The sequence below is a fragment of the Capricornis sumatraensis genome, chromosome 10, assembly GCF_032405125.1.
Source record: "Capricornis sumatraensis isolate serow.1 chromosome 10, serow.2, whole genome shotgun sequence".
Lineage (NCBI taxonomy): Eukaryota > Metazoa > Chordata > Mammalia > Artiodactyla > Bovidae > Capricornis > Capricornis sumatraensis.
Window position 1 is genome coordinate 104,540,120 of NC_091078.1, and position 20,260 is coordinate 104,560,379.

Sequence of the window (20,260 nt, forward strand, 5' to 3'; positions counted from 1 at the left end):
ATGCCAGGGACGGGGGAGCTTGGTGGGCTGCCATCTACGGGGTCGCACAGAGTCGGACACGACTGAAGCGACTTAGTAGTAGTAGTATATAATTCTATAGAATTAATAACATAAAAGGGTATTCTGTATTTATTTGTATTTTACTCTACATAACTTATCCGTATTTCATGGTCTTAACCCAACGACGCAAATCTCTGGGGTTCTTTCCTGGTTTTTAACCAAGAGGGGTTCTTATTTCAACCGAATTAAGGAGAGTTTTACAGTCTGCTTTTCCCTGTTAATGTCTCATTTTGTTTAAGAAGTTTGGATTGCTGCCTCCCAAGCCATCAGAAATATCCCTTTATATAGGGATGTGGAATCTTTCAACCAATGGGTGCACCATAATTCTGTTAACCACCCCCTTATTGCTGGACGTTTAGGATGTTTCCATGCTTCCAATTTTCTGGCCGCAAAGGGCCGCAGCGAGCAACTTAATTTCTTCTTTCGGATGATTTCCTCCGGACAAGGGGTGGAGTTACTGGTTAAAGGCTTGGCGCATCTTTCTGACTCCTGCCTTATTTCCCGACGGCGCAAGACCCACGGCCCCGGCCCCCTGCGGCCCCCCGACCGCGGCCTCGGCCCTCGCAGAGCCAGCCCCCGGGGGCGCGGCCGTGCGCTTCCCCGGGTCCCCGCGCCCCTGCGGCCCCGCCGGCGCCCGCACTCACCTGCGCTCCCGCCCTCGGGCCAGCGCGCGTCCTCACCTCGGCCTCGGGGTGTCCTCCCGGCTCCGCGGGGGTGGCCCTGCGCGACGCCCGTGTCCCCTTCGCGTCCCTGCCCGCCCCCAGCGCCCGGCGGCGCGTGCCGCGGGCGCTCCACCAGCGCCCGCGCGTTTCCAGAGCGGGCCGCCGCCGCCGCGCCGGCCTTCGGCCACGTCCGTCAGGGCCCCGCCGCGGAGCCGCGCCCCCGACATTGCGCGCCGGGAGCGCCGGGCACGCAGCCGCCCACAGGGCGCCTGCCGGGCGCCGACCCTGCCCGGCGCGGGCGAGCGTGTGACAGGTGTCGGGCGCCGCCAGCGGGCAGGGCCGGCCGGCGCGCGCGCGGCTGGCGGGAGGCGAGGCCGCCGGGCCCGCCGGGGGCGCTGACCGGATCGGGGGCCCCGGGAAGCGCGCGGCTGCGGCCTCGCCGCCGAAGCGCCCGCCCAGACTCCCGCCGGGCCCCGCGGGGCGGGGACGACGGCGCTGACGGGAGGGCGCGCGGCCGGGCGGCCGAGGCCCCGCCGCCCGCAGCCGCGACGGGGGCCACGCCTCGCGCGGCGGCGCGGCCCGGGTGCGCGTGCGCCGAGCGCGGAGTGCGCCTGCGCGCGGCGCCGGGCGACGTGGCCGGCCGGAAGGAGCCCGTGCGGAACCGCCGCCCCCGGCCGCCGCGTCCACCCTTGGCTGCCGCTCGGCTCCCGCAGCGACGTCGCCATGCTGAAGAAATTCGACAAGAAGGACGAGGAATCGGGTGAGAGGGCCGAGGCCCTGGGGGAGGCCGGGCTCCCGCGCAAGCCCTCCGCGCCCTCCCCGGGAGGCCTCCTCCCGGACCTCCGTCTGGACGCGAGGCCCCGGGAGGCCCCGGGAGGCCCCGGGGACTTGAGCGAAGGTGCAGCGCCCATCCGCGGCCGGCCCCGGAGAGCCCGAGCGGGCTCCGCTGCCCCTCACCCGGCAGCTCGGGCCGCGATTTGCTGGGTGACCTTGGGCGGGTCTGCGCCTCTGGGCCTCTGCTTCCCCGCCTGTCAGGGGAGGGGGCCAGACCCGGTGGTCCTCTGGGGATTCCCTGGGGCTGCGCCCGTGCTGGGGCGGCCTAGTCGGTAGTGCCCGGATCGGTGTTTGAGAACCCTGACTCCGATTCATTTATCCAGCAAACGTTTCGAGGTCCCGGTGCGTGCCAGATTGCACTGCGCCCTGACTCTGCAGCAGAGCTAGTGAGACGCGCTCGTGAGCAAGCTAAGAATATAAGAATGGTCGCAGCGGAGTGGAGGGAACAGACGTCAGTCAGATACTCAAGTGTGTCATTAATTACAAGTGTGATTTCTGCTGTGTGCAGAAACCCTAGTCACTGGAGATGGTGGTCCCTCACGCAGTAGGGGCTCAGCTAGGTACCAGTTGCATAAATGAATGAAAGGACACTCTGAGAGGCACACGAGCACTGTACTAGGGCTGCTGGGTGACTGCGAGTTAGTGGTTTGGGGGCAGGGGAGCTCCCTGGAGGAGGCTGGCGGGATCTGCTGGCAGCCTGTAGAGCTTTGACTGCTGTTCAGAGCAGCTGGAGCTTGAACCTCCGAGCCGTAGGGACGTCTTTCTCCATCGTCTACAACTGGGAGAGTTGAAATTCAGGGTCACAACCTCTGCTCAGTCCCGTGTCTTCTCTCATGGAAGGTGGAGGCTCCAACCCGTTCCAGCACCTCGAGAAGAGTGCGGTGCTGCAGGAGGCAAGTGTCCTTTGCTCCCCTGGGTCTTCCACTGAGAATGCTCACAGTCAGTGTGATCGAAACGCCAGCACATTCAGAGTGCTGGTTTGTAGGACATGAGGGGAGAAATCTGGTCGTGGAAAGACGGGGAATTCATCATGCTGATCCTTTTCTTCGTCTTTGTTTCTCCTGCCAGTTAATTAATAAGCTTTGAGGGTTTCTCTGGGGGTCCAGTGGGTAGGGCTCTGCGCTTGCACTTCGGCACTGGCTCCAGCCCTGTTTGTGGAACTAAGATCCTGCATGCAGGCCACAGGGTGTGGGGCCCCCCCCCCAAAAAAAAAGCCTTTACTGAGTGTTCATTAGTCTCTAAGTCAGCACATCTCCAGGTAATATCTAGGGAGGATTTCAGGAGTTGTTAATAGATGAATTTAAAGAAAAAAGGAAAACAAAGCTCCTTTCATGTGAAAATAAGGTAGGACAAGTGTATTTCTTTACCCTGGGCCTGCTCAGATCTCTGAAGTGCTTGAGGACAGTCATGGAAGGGAAGTAAACTCAGCCAGAAGGTAAATATCCTTGATCGCTTCTTCTCAGGCCCGTGTGTTTAACGAAACGCCCATCAACCCTCGGAAATGTGCCCACATCCTCACCAAGATCCTTTACCTCATAAACCAGGTAACAGGGTGAGGCTTGGGGATGCGGAAAACGGTACTGGGGTGTGTTGGGGGCAGGGGCACAGCCCCTGTGTGGTTGCATCCAGCGGCCCATCTCCAGGTGCCCTCAGGGTCCCAATCTGAGGTGCTGCCCTTGATGCAGCCTCAGCTGGGTCTGAGGCTCCGACCTGGGCTGTCTTAGCAGGAAGAGCCTTCCGGCCTTTCTGTCCCAAGCTGAGGCTTCTTTCTGAATTGCAACAGGGGGAGCACCTGGGGACCACGGAAGCGACCGAGGCCTTCTTCGCCATGACCAAACTCTTCCAGTCCAATGACGTAAGTGCCGCCACCCCTGCCCTCCTCCGGGGGGACAGCTCTCGGGGTGGTGGGAGGGCCCCCGTCAGAGGCGGCCCCTGTGTCAGGCTGAGCCGGGGGTCACCGGGCTCTCTCCTCTGCCCAGCCCACCCTCCGTCGGATGTGCTACTTGACCATCAAAGAGATGTCGTGCATCGCAGAGGACGTCATCATCGTGACCAGCAGGCGAGTCCCAGGTCCCTGATGGCCGCACCCACGCCGAGCCCGTCTTCTCCGAGCTCCCGCCGCTCGGTCCTCGGCCACGTGTTGCCAGCGCCCTTGCCTCCTTTGCTCTCTCCTCGCCCTCTCCTTCAGTTACTCTGCCCAGCCATGGCGCCTCCGGGGGGGCGGTTCTGCTTGTAATTCTCTGGCCTGGAGTTAGGCACAAACCGTCCCTTCCCTGCTTCCTCTTGGTCCGCTGAGGCAGCCCGGAGCTTCCATGGCGACTCCGGCTCTTCCCAGGAGAGCCCGGGAAGAAGCGACGGGGACGGGGGGCTGTGGGGTGCATGAAGCCCACAGGCAGACTTTCCCACAAAGGACTGCTGTGCTCGGGAGGCATTCGGCTCTGGGCCGTCCCCAGGCTCCATTCGTGTGCTTCTCCTCGACGCCGTTTGGGGGTTTGCTACACACGCGTGTTTAGGTTCACTTAGAGAGTGTGGCAGACATGGCTTCCGCAGCCCCAGAGCTTCCCGGGAGGTAACCCCACAGACCGGCACTGGGAGGGTTGTGTGACGCCTGTGAGAGCAGGCCAGGAGGACCGCCAGCTTGAATCTGCGTCAGGAAAGGCCTCCTGGAACTGGGGGAGTGGAGTCCTGCAGGGCAAGGCAGGCAGAGCAGGACAAAGGTGGGTGGGTGGAGTGCAGCTGCCGGACCTGGGGGAGTCCGGGGGCTTCTCCGCGACCCCTCGACAGGGAGAGCAGCAGGAAGCCCCGCCAGGGATATTGCCGTTGCAGCAGGGCAGTGACCCGGGCAGTGTGGAGTTTCATGGAGGCCTCTTGATGAAGGGTTAAGAGCCCAGAGCGGACACCCGTTAATAATGGAGACGGGCCTGCTGACCCGGTTGGGGTGGGTGGGGTGTGGGAGCAGGCCCTGCCCCTGCGTGAGGCCTGTGCCGTGTCCCCGCAGCCTGACCAAGGACATGACCGGCAAGGAGGACAGCTACCGGGGCCCAGCCGTGCGCGCCCTGTGCCAGATCACCGACGTGAGTGCCCCGCTTGGGGAGGGGCGCGGGGTCCCAGGGCGCACACCTGCTCCCCTCCTCCGGGCCTCCGCCCCACATCCTGTCGCCTGCGCCCCCACAGAGCACCATGCTGCAGGCCATCGAGCGCTACATGAAGCAGGCCATCGTGGACAAGGTGCCCAGCGTCTCCAGCTCCGCACTCGTGTCTTCGCTGGTGTGTAGCCTCGGGCGGGCTGGGGCGGGGCCTGGGCAGGGGCTGGGGCGGGGCGGGGCAGGGGCAGGGGCTGCTCGGGAGGCTGAGGAGATATCAAAGATCGCTTTCGCAAGGAAAACCAAAGATGTGTGGCCCCAGTTGTGAGAGTCCCACCCCCTGCTCTGTGAAGAGTGCCCAGGGGACTCTGGGTGGATTGAGGGCCCAGTTGGCGGCCTTGACCCATGCCCTGGGGTGACAGGTTTTGGGGATTTGAGCCTGGCAGGAAGTCCACCGGGGCAGGAGGAGTGAGGGTGGGAGCCGTGCTGAGTCTGCGCCCTCTCGGAGGACCCCGACAGCAGGGTGTCCTGCCCGCCCCGCTCAGCGTGCCCTGTGCCCCACAGCACCTGCTCAAGTGCAGCTTCGACGTGGTCAAGCGCTGGGTGAATGAGGCCCAGGAGGCTGCGTCCAGTGACAACATCATGGTCCAGGTGAGCCGCGAACGGGGCAGGGATGCTGAAAATACTCAGGCGCTGGCCAGCAGGATGGGCTTTCATCACGGAGGTCTTGGCGGCCCCTGGCCGGAGCAGGCTTCAGTCCTTATCTCGTGGTGGGGAGACTTGGGGGTTTGAGGAAAAGAATCCAGGTCATCTCTTGCAGGGAGAGTTGGTGTACAGACTTGATGGGCTCATGCTAAAATACTGGCGTGGTTTAAAAACCAGCGAGTATTATTTTGGGTGTGTGATGCCATCTCCCTGGTGCCTGGTGAGGGTTCAGTGGGAGCCTCTGCCCTCCTGCCCAGACCTGCAGGCCCCCCGTGTGGGCATCTGTTTTCTCTCCCCATGTCTTAGTGCTGGATCTCGTTTCCAGGGCCCACTCTGGCCCCTCAAACCCTCCAGGATCACAGAGGCTTCTTCCCATGTAAAAGGCCCTGAGCGCCACCCTAGTAAGGATTCCGGAGGGCAGAGGGGATGGTCTGTGTGCCTCCCCTCCCCCTGCTGGCTTCGCAGCAGCCACGCATCCTGGGGCAGGGCCGGGGGGCCGAGGGCCTGCTGTAAGGGCGCCCGTCTGCACGGCCCCCGACATGTCCTCAGCCCAGGCCGGCTCCCGCTTCCTCTTTCTGGGCGGAGACCCCTGGTCTCCAGTTCCTCCGTCTGCGCGGCGCCTGGCGGGGTCGCGGGACGGAGGCCTGCAGAGTCCCAGGTGGCTTGGTGGGCGTGGCCCACACCTGGGCTCCGTGCCCACCCCAGAGGCAGGGAGCGGGCCCCGTGGCCTCAGGCCTCACTCGCCCTGCCTGCAACCCCCCAGTACCACGCGCTGGGGCTCCTGTACCACGTGCGGAAGAACGACCGCCTGGCCGTCAGCAAGATGATCAGCAAGTTCACACGGCACGGCCTCAAATCCCCCTTCGCCTACTGCATGATGATTCGCGTGGCCAGCCGGCAGCTGGAGGACGAGGACGGCAGGTAGTGGCACCGCGCCCGCCGCACGCCCCCCCGAGCCCTCGCCCAGCCCCCAGGCGGCCCCCCAGCGTCCTCTTTGCCGCCTGTCGTTGCAGCCGTGACAGCCCCCTGTTCGACTTCATCGAGAGCTGCCTGCGCAATAAGCACGAGATGGTGGTGTACGAGGCCGCCTCGGCCATTGTCAACCTGCCCGGGTGCAGCGCCAAGGAGCTGGCCCCAGCTGTCTCAGGTGCCCAGGCCCCGCCCCCGGCCAGCTCAGGGGCCCAGGCCCCGCCCCCCCGCCCGCCCCGTGGGTCTCCCAGTGGCGAGGCCCTGCCTGGGGTGGACAGGTGCGCTCTCCTCATTTGGGGTGGCCATGCCAGTTGGGGAATAGGTGAGTGGGGGATTTGGGTCTGAACAGTCTCTGAGCCCTGGTCCCCGAACTGTGCCCGGTGCCCTGTCCCTGCCCCTTCCGGGGCCCCTGGGTTTCCTGGCTGCGGCGCGGGGGCAGCCCTCACCGGCCTCTGCCGCGCGGGGGCAGCCCTCACCGGCGTCCGTCCCCCGCGCAGGGGGCAGCCCTCACCGGTGTCCATCCCCCGCGCAGGGGGCAGCCCTCACCGGCCTCTGCCGCGCGGGGGCAGCCCTCACCAGCGTCCGTCCCCCGCGCAGGGGGCAGCCCTCACCGGCGTCCGTCCCCCGCGCAGGGGGCAGCCCTCACCGGCGTCCGTCCCCCGCGCAGGGGGCAGCCCTCACCGGCGTCCGTCCCCCGCGCAGGGGGCAGCCCTCACCGGCGTCCGTCCCCCGCGCAGGGGGCAGCCCTCACCGGCGTCCGTCCCCCGCGCAGGGGGCAGCCCTCACCGGCGTCCGTCCCCCGCGCAGGGGGCAGCCCTCACCGGCCTCTGCCGCGCGGGGGCAGCCCTCACCAGCGTCCGTCCCCCGCGCAGGGGGCAGCCCTCACCGGCGTCCGTCCCCCGCGCAGGGGGCAGCCCTCACCGGCGTCCGTCCCCCGCGCAGGGGGCAGCCCTCACCGGCGTCCGTCCCCCGCGCAGGGGGCAGCCCTCACCGGCCTCTGCCGCGCGGGGGCAGCCCTCACCGGCGTCTCCCCACGCAGTGCTCCAGCTCTTCTGCAGCTCGCCTAAGGCCGCTCTCCGTTACGCCGCCGTCCGCACCCTCAACAAGGTGAGTTCGCAGTGGATAGAGTGGGGCCGGCCTTCCGACAGGGCTGGGGGCGGGGGCCCCCGTGGCAGGAGGTGCAGCCCTCGCTGGCCTCTATCCCCCAGGTGCTGGCGTGAACCCACCTGAAGGGCCAGCAGAACAGTGGGAGGCCTCCCGTGGTCCGTCCGTGTCGTCACCTGTTTGCTCCCGGACAGGTGGCCATGAAGCACCCGTCGGCGGTGACGGCCTGCAACCTGGACCTGGAGAACCTCGTGACAGACGCGAACCGCAGCATCGCCACGCTGGCCATCACCACCCTGCTCAAGACGGGCAGCGAGGGCAGCATCGACCGCCTCATGAAGCAGATCTCCTCCTTCATGTCCGAGATCTCGGACGAGTTCAAGGTGCGCGGGCTGCGCCTGCTGCGGGGCGGGCCGGGGGCTGCCGTGGGCTTCGCTGTGGCACTGTGCGAGGTGCTGCTCCCGGCCTCCATCGGCGAGGCGAGCAGCTCCAGGCCTGTCAAGCCCTTTGTTGTCTCCCGTGTGCGCGCTGTCTTGTGCTGGGCAAAGTCTGGAGGGGCGAGCAGAGCAGCGCGCACGCCGGCCTGCCCTCGCAGCTCGCTTTCTGGGGCGGGACCATGGGAGCTGACTCCGGAGTGGATGGGATCGTCCCACATGCTGGTGCAGCGAGGAGACCTTCAGGGCAGCAGTTCCCGGGGGAGCCGCCCGGGAGGACCTGGGAAGGGCCAGCCAGGGCGTGTGTGCACTTGCCCTGAGCTCTGAGTAGATGAGCAGACGGGGCGGGGACCCACAGTGTGGATCGGGGCCTTGGACCGCAGTGCTCGCTGCCCTGCCTGGGGGGCTCGGAGGTCCCCTCAGCCCCTGGCCTGCCGTGCCGCGGCCCGGCCCCACCTGAGGAGGGGCTCTACTGGCCCCGGGGACTGGAGGAGCCGCCCGCGGGGCTGGGCCGCGGCTCACGCCTGTCTCTGGCACAGGTCGTGGTCGTGCAGGCCATCAGTGCGCTGTGTCAGAAGTACCCCCGCAAGCACGCCGTGCTCATGAACTTCCTGTTCTCCATGCTGCGGGAAGAGGTAAGCGTGGGTGGCCTGGCTGCTGGCTCCCGGGCAGGCGGGCCTGGAGCCACCTGTTAGCTGGCTGGCTTCTGGTGCCCGCAGCCCGTTTGGCTCCTTGTGTGCAGGCAGTACAAACATGCCCCAGTCACTGTGGTTACAGTCGTAACTGACAACGTGCCCCCCGGCCATATAGACTCAGCAGGTGCTCAAGGCGATGCTTAAGCAGAAGATGAATAACGGTCTGTCTGGTGTAATCTGGTATAAAAATATTCTAGCCATTGCAATGTTTCATAAAAAAAATTTTCCCACAAAAATCGGTCCTTGGTGCCGAAAAGGTTGGAGACCGCTGTCATAAAATACACACGACGTAGAATTCATCAAGGGCTTCCCATGTAACTCAGCTGGTAAAGAATCCGCCTGCTATGCAGGAGACCCCGGTTTGATTTCTCGGTTGGGAAGATCCGCTGGAGAAGGGATAGGCTACCCACTCCAGTGTTCTTGGGCTTCCCTGGTGGCTCAGCTGGTAAAGAATCTGCCTGCGGTGCAGGAGATCTGGGTTCGATCCCTGGGTTGGGAAGATCCCCTGCAGAAGGGAAAGGCTGCCCACTCCAGTATTCTGGCCTGGAGAATTCCATGGACTGTATAGTCCATGGGGTCACAAAGACCGAGTGACTGTCACAGTAGAATTCATCACCTTGTATATTGTTCAGTATTGTTAAATACCTTCACACTGGAGTGTAGTTAATTTCCAGAACTTTCTCATCCTGCAAAACTGAACTCGGTTCCCATTTAACGATAACCCCCTACCCTCTACCCCTCCAGTCTTTGTACCGCCCATTCTTCCTTTGTTTCAAAGGTGGGAAGAAAATCAAGTCCCAGAGGTTTCTATTAAAGTGTCTTCAGTTAGTCCGGAATGGCCCCGGCGAGCATTCAGCCTGAGCCTTTAGCTTTTACACAGAAGGGAGGTGGCAGCGCGGGAGCCAGGCCCTCGCCTGCAGGCTCCGGCTGGGCCGCGCTGCCGCCGGGCTCCGCAGACGCCTGCTGCTCAGCTTCCTGTGGCCCTGGCCCACAGGGCGGCTTTGAGTACAAGCGGGCCATCGTGGACTGCATTATCAGCATCATCGAGGAGAACGCGGAGAGCAAGGAGACGGGGCTGTCCCACCTGTGCGAGTTCATCGAGGACTGCGAGTTCACCGTGCTGGCCACGCGCATCCTGCACCTGCTGGGCCAGGAGGGGCCCAAGACCAGCAACCCCTCCAAGTACATCCGCTTCATCTACAACCGCGTGGTGCTGGAGCACGCGGAGGTCCGCGCAGGTGCGTGGGCGCGGCGCGGGCCCCGGGGCCTGCAGGCCTGAGGGCGGCCCCCGGCAGGCGCTCCCTTCTGTTCCACTGCACGTAGTCCTGTGCCTTTCTCCTTTTTTTCACCTTTCTCCTTCCTTTCTTCTCGGTATTTCGTTTTTCATAGTGGCTTTCTTGAGATGTGACTCACATAACACACTCTGTTCGATGAGTGTGCACTTCCACGTGCAGCCATCCGACCCCTCATTTCACTCAGACTTACTGCTGTTGCCCTCTCTTGCTGCTCTGGACAGATGGTCCTCAAGCAGTTCTTCTTCCTCAGTTGTAGCTCAGTCTCTCCCTCATTTGCGGTCAGGTGAGGCTTCGCTGCCCCTGAGGCCGTTAGGATACAGAGATCGAGGGCAGCTCTCGTGGCCCCGTGGTGGTCAGAGCTGAGAAGGGCTGCTGGGCCCAAGGACAGGGCCGCCTCCCCCGGGAGAAGCAAGGCCTGGAGGCTGCTTGGCTGGCCCGCTCTGAGCCCTGGCCTGAGCCGTGTTTGCCTTGTTCCCGCAGGCGCTGTGAGTGCTCTGGCCAAGTTCGGGGCACAGAATGAAGAGATGCTGCCCAGCATCCTGGTGCTGCTGAAGAGGTGCGTGCGGCGTCCCCTCGGCTGGCGGCTGCCCCCCATCCCTGTAGCTGGAAAGGGGGAGAAAGATGCACAGCTATTGATGGTGGAAAACAGTGGAGACACAGGAAAGCGTAAAACACAGTGCTGTGTGGAAGCGCCTCTGCTTGGGTGTTAGCGCAGGGTATTTTCTGTTTAAGAAGCAGCTTTATTGAGCTATAACTCGCAGTGCGCACAGTGTCCCCATCTTAAATGCACACACAGTGGGTTTGTTACATTCAGAGTCGTTTAACCATTACCGCCGTCTAAGTTGAGAGCTTTTGTCTTGACTGCACTGTGCAGCTTCTGGGATCTTAGTTCCCTGAGCAGGGATCGAACCTGGGCCCTCTGCAGTGGAAGCGCAGAGTCCCAGCCACTTGACTACCAGGGAATTCTTGAAAACACTTCTGCCACCCCAGAGAAACCGTGTACCGGCGAGTAGTCGAGCCCTGCCCCGGCCCTGCCCCGCCCCTCGCTCGCCCCCCGGCCGTGGATTTGCCTGTGCACGCACCTTGTCACGCGCCTGCAGGCCTTCAGCGTGGCGCCTCTCGCGAGTCCGGCTCCTTCACGGGGTTTCCAGGGCTCAGCCGCGTAGTCACGTGTGCCGGCACTCCATGCCTTTTTATGGGCAGGTTCTCCTGCGTGGCATGAAGAGCCCCCGCGTGCTTGTCTGTCTGGCCCCCGGTCGGGAGGCGTCTGGGCCATCTCCGGCTCCTGGCTTGCATGGGTCGCGCTGCTGTGAACATCCGTGCACGAGGCTCCACATGCCTTGCTCTCAGTTCTCTGGGGTGTGCACCCAGGAGGGGGTTGCGGAGTCGCGTTCGAGTCTTTTTTGACATGTGCTGCCGCGTGGCTCCCTCCCTGGGTGGGCTCTGGGAGAGGGTCCCGGGAGAGTGAATACTGCCACCCCTGTGCCTCTTGATACCCAGGCACCCCATCTGGTGATGGGGGCAGAAGCACCCTGCCACCTCTGCCCGCCCTCTGCTGGGGCCCTGTAGTGCCCCCTGCCCCCCATGGCCCCCGTCAGGAGCTCCGTGTTGTGGCCACAGGTGTGTGATGGACGACGACAACGAGGTCAGAGACCGGGCCACGTTCTACCTCCACGTCCTGGAGCAGAAGCAGAGGGCCCTCAACGCAGGCTACGTCCTGGACGGTGAGTCCTCCTCGCCCGGCCACTCCCCTCGCCCCCTTCCCGGGCTGCGGCCTTCCCGGGCGGCGTGCCCTCCGCTGGACTCCCCTGGCAACTGCAGGGCATCACTGTCATCTCAGGAGGCCCGGGGCCCCAAGGGTGGGAATAGCCCAGAGAGCCGAACCGCTCGCCAGTCCTGCGAACCTGCCGAGCACTTCCCCCTGTGTCCAAGCCCCTGTCCCGTGTCCATTCGCTCCTCGCAACAGCCCTGCAGAGGAGGGCGTCCTGGCAGGTCGGGGCTCAGCAGTCTCGCTGGTTTCCTCAGGGTCCTACAGCCTTGACCCCCGGCCCCCGTCTCGCTCTGGCCTCCAGGTCTGACCGTGTCCATCCCGGGTCTGGAGAGGGCACTGCAGCAGTACACTCTGGAGCCGTCGGAGAAGCCCTTCGACCTCAAGTCCGTGCCCCTGGCCACTGCGCCCATGGCAGAGCAGAGGACAGGTAAGGCGCACCTGTGTCCTTCAGAGGCCATTGGGCCCAGGCCTCCTCTGGAGGGTCTGCCTGGCCTGCAAGGCCACCGCAGCTGCCCAGGGTAGAAGGGGCTGTGCTGGGCGGGGGGAGTCACCCCGCCTGCCTCTCGCCCTGGAGAGGAAGCCCCCTGCACACAGACACTCGCACTGTCTCCCGTGCTCCGTGCTTCACGCTGGGAGGCGGGGATCACACTTCCCGAGTAACGGCGCTGTGGTCCATGTGCCCTGGCCATCTCTGCTATGCGTGCTTGTTCCCGCAGAAAACACCCCGGTCACCGCCGCCAAGCAGCCTGAGAAGGTGGCCGCCACCCGGCAGGAGATCTTCCAGGGTGAGTGAGGGGGCTCGCAGGCCGCGGCGACTCTTCCCCCAGGAGCCGAGATCGGGCCTCCCCTGCGTGCTGGCTCTGAGGGTATTTAGACAGCGTGCTTGACCCTCAGTGGAGGTTGGTGCACCCATTTGGGATCTGAGGATTTGGGTGTTCAGAGAGACACGGTGATTTGCCCCAGTTTGCACAGCACCAAGGGGAGGGCAGAAACAATTATAAAGTCGAGCTCCAGCTGGCTTAGAGCCGCTTTGGCCTTGTTCTGGGTGCTGCAGGCCCTGGGCCCAGTCGGTTTGGGACGTCTGGCGCTGCTCAGCAGAGCTGAGGGCACGACACAGTCCTGTGTCTCGGGCTCCAAATGTGCTCCGGCCACCTTGTCTGGCAGGGTTTGGTGAGGATTCCGTCTGTCCCTCTGCTCCCGCATTTCTAAGGGGAGAGGCTGTGTGTCTAGTTGGCAGACCACGTTGTCCACCAGCTTCCTGCCTTTGAGGCCCAGCAGCAGCCTCCCGTCCGGGTGGCCCCAGCCCGACACCCCGACTCGCCTCCTCTGCTGCCCTGCTGCGTGCTCTCGCGGCTTCTGACCTGTTTTCTGTCCGTCACTGCACTGGTGCCGGCCTCCTGCTAGCAGGCTCCTGATGACTGTGGGATTCATTTCAAGTCCGCCTTGTCCTTTCCACTCCCGAACCTGTCTTCCACCAACACGCCATCTCAGGTGTGGCTGAACCGGGACCCTGAGCTGGCTGGCGTCGCTCTCCCCGCAGGCTTTCCCTGTGTGTTCCTTCCCTCTTGCTGCCGGCAGAGATCAGCACGAACTTAGTGGTTTCACTCAACGCTGCTCCACCCCTTGTCCTGAGGTCTGAGTTCAGCCTCGTTATGGGCGGAAAGAGCAGAATAATGATGATACTGCCTGCCTTCTCCCTCTGTCCCTGAAATCCTAAGTCTAGGGCAGGGGATCATACCGTCTCAGGTAGAGTTCTTTTCCACGTGGAGGAAGGTGAGTGACGGATCTTGACTAGTGGTCCTCAGGCATCCGTGTGCGTCAGAGTCACGAGGGGAAGCTTGTTCGAGATGCAGGAGGGGGGTCTCTGACGGGCGGGTCTGGGGAGGCCTGAGGGTCTGCACTGTCGCCATGCCCGCAGTCCTGGGTGTTTCTGGAGCAGTGACTCCTGAGCACAGCTGGGAGAGCAGGGCCGGTTGCCAGTGCCTCATTCTTCCAGGCGTACCAGGGCCAGAAGCTGGCCTGCACCAGATGCCCGCCGGCCACTCTGAGCTGGGCGTTCTGTAACACTCTGAATCTGCCCCCTCTCCTTTGGGGCCACTTGTCCCAACAGCCACGTGTCTGAGAGCAGTCTGTCCTTCTGCCTGGTTCCGTGGCCAGCAGCGTTCGCTTCCTCTGTCTTTCCCTGTCTCCCTCTTCTGAGCACCCTTGCTGAGCTTCTAAGCTTGAGGGAGTCTCTGGATGGATGAGGCCGGGCCGTGGGCCTGACGTCCATCGGTTGGTCTGGCGTCCCATGTGGGACAGCGGGGAGGGAGTGCTCGGATGTGTCAGGGAACCGGGAGTGAGAGGCCTGAGGACTGATCAGAGACCCTGCTGAGCTGCTGGGTGAATGCGCGGCGTATGGGTTTCAGAGCAGCTGGCGGCCGTGCCCGAGTTCCAGGGGCTGGGGCCCCTCTTCAAGTCCGCGCCTGAGCCCGTGGCCCTCACCGAGTCGGAGACGGAGTACGTCGTCCGCTGCACGAAGCACACCTTCGTGGACCACATGGTCTTCCAGGTGAGCGGGGAGCCTCCGGGGGGCCCCCATGCCGAGTGGCTGGAGCCGGGCGCGATGCCGGGTCTGCCTCCAGCTGCTGCGAGTCGAGTCCCTGACTCAGGGCCTGTGCGGCTCCCGCGTGTCCACATGGAGACAGGGGGTCTGGGCAGGGGGCCTGGGTTGGGAGTCAGGGTGGCCCTGGGGTGGGAGGCAGGGCTCCCGACGCCTCCTCTGCAGCTCGGGGGGCCCCCACCCTCGGCTCAGCGTCTCGGCCCCTCTGCTCCCTGGTCCAGTTTGACTGCACGAACACCCTCAACGATCAGACCCTGGAGAACGTCACGGTGCAGATGGAGCCCACGGAGGCCTACGAGGTGCTGTGTTACGTGCCCGCCCGGAGCCTGCCCTACAACCAGCCCGGGACCTGCTACACGCTGGTGGCCCTGCCCAAGGAGGACCCCACGGCGGGTGAGCCCCCCCGGCCTCCCGGGAGCCCCTGGGTCGGGGTGGGGAGGGCGGCCTGGGTGCCAGCTGTTCGTCTCCGGTCAGAGCTTCAGCTCCTCGAGGTCGGTCCAGAGCAGAAGGCCGGCCAGCCCGCCCTGGGGCTTTGCACACAGCAGCTCGTTTCCTCCTCACACACCCTTGCGGGCAGCACTGCTCTCTCTGTCTGAGAGGGCGACCGAGATGGGGTAAACAGCTTGCCTGAGTTCACCAGGCTGCGAGGCCGAGCCCCGGCCCTCAGGCAGGACTCTGTCTTGGCCGTGAAAGAGCCAGAGAGAGGCACAGACGTGACTGTCCGAGTCCACTCCTCCCAGAGAGGCAGGGGCTTTTCCGGGCCTGGGGTGGTGGGCCTGTGCGGCTCGTGGGTGTGGCCAGCCTGAAGCGTCTCTGCCACCCTTGCTCCTCTTTCCTCGTGAGGGCAGCTCCTCAGGCTCCTGCCTGAGGGCGCTCCTGCCTCCCCACGCCGCTGCCCTCGGTCCAGACCCGCGGGCAGGCTGGCGCGGTCGGGGCCTGGAGGGCAGGCTATGGCCGCCCGCCCGCAGAGGCCCCCGACGGCGTGCCTTCCCTCCCGCAGTGGCCTGCACGTTCAGCTGCATGATGAAGTTCACCGTCAAGGACTGCGACCCCACCACCGGGGAGGCGGACGATGAGGGCTACGAGGATGAGTATGTGGTAAGCGCCGCCGGGGCCTGCAGGGCTCACGGCCAGCCTGCACGCATGTGCGCTGGTTTCGGTTTAGACGTCGCAAAAGAGTTCTTGTTTTTAACTTAAAAAATACATGTTCAAGTGTCACAAGAAAACCTGGGAAATACAAAAACAAGTACACTCAGACAGGGAAACGTTCACCGTAGCCCTTGGGAATGGCTGCGGGGAGAGAAGCTGTGTCTGATGTCATTACGTACATTACAGATCTTGTTGGTTTCACTTAGAACCAGGGTGTAATCTCCCGTCAGTACAAATACTTCATAAACACAAGTCTTAGTGACTTTAAAATACTCCCTTCTATTGACATATCCTAATTCACCTCACTTTGTATTCCACTAACATTGGGCATTTGTGATTCCAAATTCTCACTGTTTTTGAGTGCTACATTAAACACCCTTTTCAGTATAAATTTGTACCTGTGTTTCAGATCTGTCTTCTTGTGACTAGAAGTAGAATAATTAAAAAAACATTTTTTTAACAATTTCTTTCCACAAGTAGGATAATTGGGTCAGAGACGCAGGACGGTTTCAGGGCTTCTTGGTTCCTGCTGTCAGTCACTTTCTAGAGAGACGGGGTCAGTTTGTATCTGTCGGCGACCTTCTGACGCAGTGAGATGCCCCATCCTGGCTCCAGCTCGCGGGGCTAGCACGGAGCCGAGGGCAGGGTCATTCTCGATTTGCCCGGCGCACGGCGGCTCCCTGCCGTCTGAGTGCAGACCCTGACAGGCAGCCTGGGATGGAGACGGCCAGGGCCCTCGTGGCCAGAGGGGCAGTCGCTGGGGCACACCCGATGGGCACTTGTGTCCTCCCGGGTCCAGGCCTGAGCCAGCAGTGCGCGCAGCCAAGGCCAGGAGGGCTGGGTATGAGGCCCGGCTTCTGCCACAGGGGCTGTGTCCTACCTGTGAACGCCCTCCCCGTGCACAGGAGCAGGGGCTCAGCAGAGAGCTGCTGGCGAATGAGCGGGAGCCTCTCCACACAGTCGGCCCAGGGTGCACGTCCAGAGCGGGCCCGGCTGACTCGGGGCGGCCTCTGAGCACTCCTCCCCCCCCCGACTCCCCGCCCCATCGAGTCAGGCACTGGCGGCTTCAGAGGGTGCGCTCTCACAGCCAACACCCCGAGAGGCGGACAGGGGGCCCTCCATATCTGTGGGTTCTGCCTCCATGGATCCAACCAACAGACGGAAAATAGAGTGGGTTCCAGAAAGTTCGCAAAAGCAAAACTTGAGCTTATCACACAAGGCAGCTATTTACTTAGCGTTCGCACTGTCTTTACATGTGTTTCCGTAACGTTTACATCACACCGGGTATTCTAAACGCCTGAGAGGTGGCGCAGAGCATAATGAAAAGGTGCACAGCTTAAGCGCAAATACGGCTCCACGTAGCGGGCTGGAGCCCCAGGAGCTCGGTGTCTGAGGGCGCGTCCCGCTGAGGGGCCACCGCCCGGCCGTGAGCTGCTGAGGACAGGCCGCCGGTCCGCTGGGGCCCGGCCCCGGAGCCCAGCGCTCGGAGCCTGCGCGGTGGGAGGGGCGGGTGGGCAGAGCGGAGCGGAGGCTCTCGCCGTCTCTCCTGGAGCTGTGTGCCGCAGGGACCCCCCTGTCGCCCCCCAGCTGGAGGACCTGGAAGTCACGATAGCGGATCACATCCAGAAGGTCATGAAGCTGAACTTCGAGGCAGCCTGGGACGAGGTGGGGGATGAGTTCCAGAAGGAGGAGACGTTCACCTTGTCCACCATCAAGACACTCGAGGGTAAATGCTGCGGGTGCCGGTTCTGGTTTGCCTGCCTTTCAAGACCCTTGGCCACTGTTGAAGTGTTCCTCCTCCCCCCGTCCCCGCCCCCGCCCCCCGAAGATCCAGGGCCAAGGCTAGAGCATAGAGTTCAGATACATAGAATAGTAGAAACGTCGCTCAGTCGTGTCCGACGCTCTGCGACCCCATGAACGACGCAGGCCATGGAATGCTCCGGGCCAGAACACCGGAGCGGGTAGCCTTTCCCTTCTCCAGGGGATCTTCCCAACCCAGGGATCGAACGCAGGTCTCCCACACTGCAGGCGGATTCTTTACCAGCTGAGCCACAAGGGACAGTTCAGATGCTGCTCATTAAAAGCTGCATACAGTGGGATTTGGGGCTGGGGGAGTGGTGATAGCACCAGGTGGAGATGAGCTAAGTGGGTCAATAACTCGGGACTTCTCCCTGCAGAGGCTGTGGGCAATATCGTCAAGTTCTTAGGAATGCACCCTTGTGAGCGGTCTGACAAAGTGCCGGACAACAAGAATACGCACACGCTGCTCCTGGCCGGTAAGTGGCGTTTCTCGTGGGAAGGGCCTGGGTGCCCCCGGGGAACCCGGGGATTTAGAGCTCGCAGCGCTGAACATCACAAGGTATGAGAAGGCCAGCTAGCGCCGTCTTCCCCCAGCGCTTGCTGCCAGTCAGTGTCCCTGCCCACGGGCAGCCAGTGAGCTACTGCACAGGACGCCAGGCACCTCCCTGTGATCCTAAGGGCGTGAGAGCGAGTGTGCACGCTGCCCCGTGCAGAGTCAGACAGCCATATGCAGATGGCGGGCACGCTGCTTTGCACTTGGGTGTTTACTTCACCGTGCGTCTTGGAGAGCTTCCTCTTCCTTTTTTTTCTTTTTTTAATAACATGAAGTTTACCAGTGTAGTCATCTTCACATCAGCTCAGCGGCGTTAAGTACATTCCCGCTGTTTTGCAACTGTCGCCATCACCCACCTCCAGAACTTTCCCGTCTTCCCAGACATCTTCCCAGACCGAGCTCTGGTTGTTTCTCATGGCTGAGTACTGTCTCTCAGAACCGGCACGTGGACTGAGGGACACCTAGGTGGTTCTCGTGTTCTGCCGTTACAGACTGCGCTGCAGGGAACAATCCCGCACACACGTGTCTGCTTAGGCACTTTATTTTGGATGTGTGCACTCTGGGTATTTGTAGGGTGAGTTTCTCAAGGCTTTACCAGGTCAAAGTGCATCTTTCATCTCGGTAAATATCTCCAGCTGCCTTCCATAGGAATCGCGTGCCTTCTCTCCCACACTTCCAACCGGGCAGCGTGTTCTCAACCTGCGCAGTCTGCACGGCCTGTGTGGTCTGCGCGGTCTGTGCGGTCTGTGCTAGGCATGTTCATGGTGTCTCGTGTGGCTTCACTTTGCGTGTCTTGTACACTGACTGGTGCTCAGCATCTCCTCAAATGCGAACTGCCATAGTCATTCTCACACCCTTTGATGTGAAACAGCGCATGCATTCTATTTATTTCTATATTTTCCACTGAGTTGGCTATTCCTTTCTAATAGGAATGGGGTCTTTAAGCACTTCTGGAAATTTTCAAACTCACACACACGGAACCCCCGTGCACTCCTCCTCCAGCCGTAGCAGCGAGCATCTCCACCCAGATGCGGTCTCCACCCCCAGATTATTTTAGGGCAAGGCCCACACATAGATGTTTCGTATGTAAATGTTTCTGACCCGTTGGTTCTCCAAAAGCTAATGAGCCAATGCGCTTGCTGCACCTGGAACTATGAGCAAAGGGAAGTTCTGTTTTCTGAGTGTTTATAAACAGGGTTAGGAAGTGGCTCTGCTCCAGCGCCCCGCTCACAGCTGGCCGCCCCCAAGCCTGCAGTGCGGCACCCCATCCCCTGGGCTTTGCAGACGCCTGCACTGCGATTTTGCCCTGGTGGGGCTGTCCCTCGGTCTGTGACCTTCGATGCAGTCTGAGAGCCTCGGTGATGTCGCACAGAACCGTACACGTCCAGTAGTGCATCGGGGGTTGGCAGCAGCGTGACATGCAGACTGATCTCTGCCGAGGTCACTGATGACGCTGCAGCTCAGAGAGGTGCAGTGACGTGCCCAGCGCCTCGCACAGCTCCCGTCTCACCCCAGAGCTGCCTCTGCCAGCTGTGGCACGCTGCCCTCAGCCCAGCCCCGCAGCCCCCTTCGGCCTTACGCGCCTGCCTTCTCTCCTCCCCTGCAGGCGTGTTCCGGGGCGGCCATGACATCCTGGTGCGCTCCCGGCTGCTGCTTTTGGACACGGTCACTATGCAGGTGACAGCCAGAAGTTCGGAGGAGCTGCCCGTGGACATCGTCCTGGCGTCTGTGGGCTAAGAGGCCAGCTTGCATCGGATCACGTCCTCCCCTTTCCCCGAACACTACGCAGGAGTTGCGCCTTCCTCCTGAACCCAGTGGAAGCTCCTTTCCAAGCCTGTGTATTGAAAAGCAATTAGGAATCACTGAGGGTCTTTTGTTGTGTTTTTCGTTTCCTTAAATTGACCCCCCGCCCCAAACCCCTCTGCTGACAGTGACTCTTTAAACGGCATGATTTTAGCTCATTCTAGAACTTGCTGCCTTGCCTGCCAGGGAAGGGGCATTGCAAATGAATAAAGCGCTTGCACCACCTGAGTTTATCCCCTTCTGAACCATCATCTTATCCCTACAAATAAATCAGCATGTATTTATTGAATGACTGCTACTTCTCCAGACTCGTACTTAGGGGTCCGGCTTCTCTGCCGCCCGTAGCCCTTTGCCACAGTACCTACAGGAGGCAGGACCCTCTCACTGGCCTCTGCCCGTGCCCCACACCCCGGAGCGGGAGCAGCACGGGCTTGCTGAGGGGATGACAGCCGTGGGCGGGCACAACCACCCTCCTGTAGGAGATGGGTGAGGTCTGGGGGTCTGGGTGGGCCGAGTGCAAGGTCTGAGGTGGGGGTGCACTCCTGCGGCTCCAGGAACAGCCCTGCAGAGCGGAAGGCCCTGGTTTCCGCAGCTGGGCTTTTAAACCCAGGTGTGGTGGTTTTGCCAATACATGTGTTTTGCCTATTTTTAAAAACCTTGGCGTCGACTGTTAAAGATTGGTATTTGGGGTGGAGGTAAAGGTGGAGGCCTTGCAAAGTATTCCGGTGCCCACTGAAGTGT

General features: G+C 62.3%; 1 protein-coding gene across 1 annotated transcript; it reads left to right on the top strand.

Annotated features, from left to right (window-relative positions):
- The first annotated feature begins 1,361 nt into the window (after positions 1-1,361).
- On the top strand, positions 1,362-19,782 carry COPG1 (COPI coat complex subunit gamma 1). Its single transcript, XM_068982726.1, has 24 exons — positions 1,362-1,482; positions 2,397-2,449; positions 3,020-3,100; positions 3,340-3,411; positions 3,536-3,615; positions 4,555-4,630; positions 4,731-4,823; positions 5,204-5,290; positions 6,108-6,265; positions 6,358-6,491; positions 7,353-7,420; positions 7,612-7,800; positions 8,391-8,486; positions 9,541-9,784; positions 10,322-10,397; positions 11,462-11,565; positions 11,914-12,039; positions 12,329-12,397; positions 14,021-14,163; positions 14,436-14,607; positions 15,215-15,312; positions 16,951-17,089; positions 17,541-17,639; positions 19,323-19,782. Exons 1-24 carry the CDS (start codon positions 1,446-1,448, stop codon positions 19,451-19,453), a joined length of 2,625 nt encoding a protein of 874 aa, XP_068838827.1. The 5' UTR covers positions 1,362-1,445; the 3' UTR covers positions 19,454-19,782.
- The last annotated feature ends 478 nt before the right edge of the window (positions 19,783-20,260 follow it).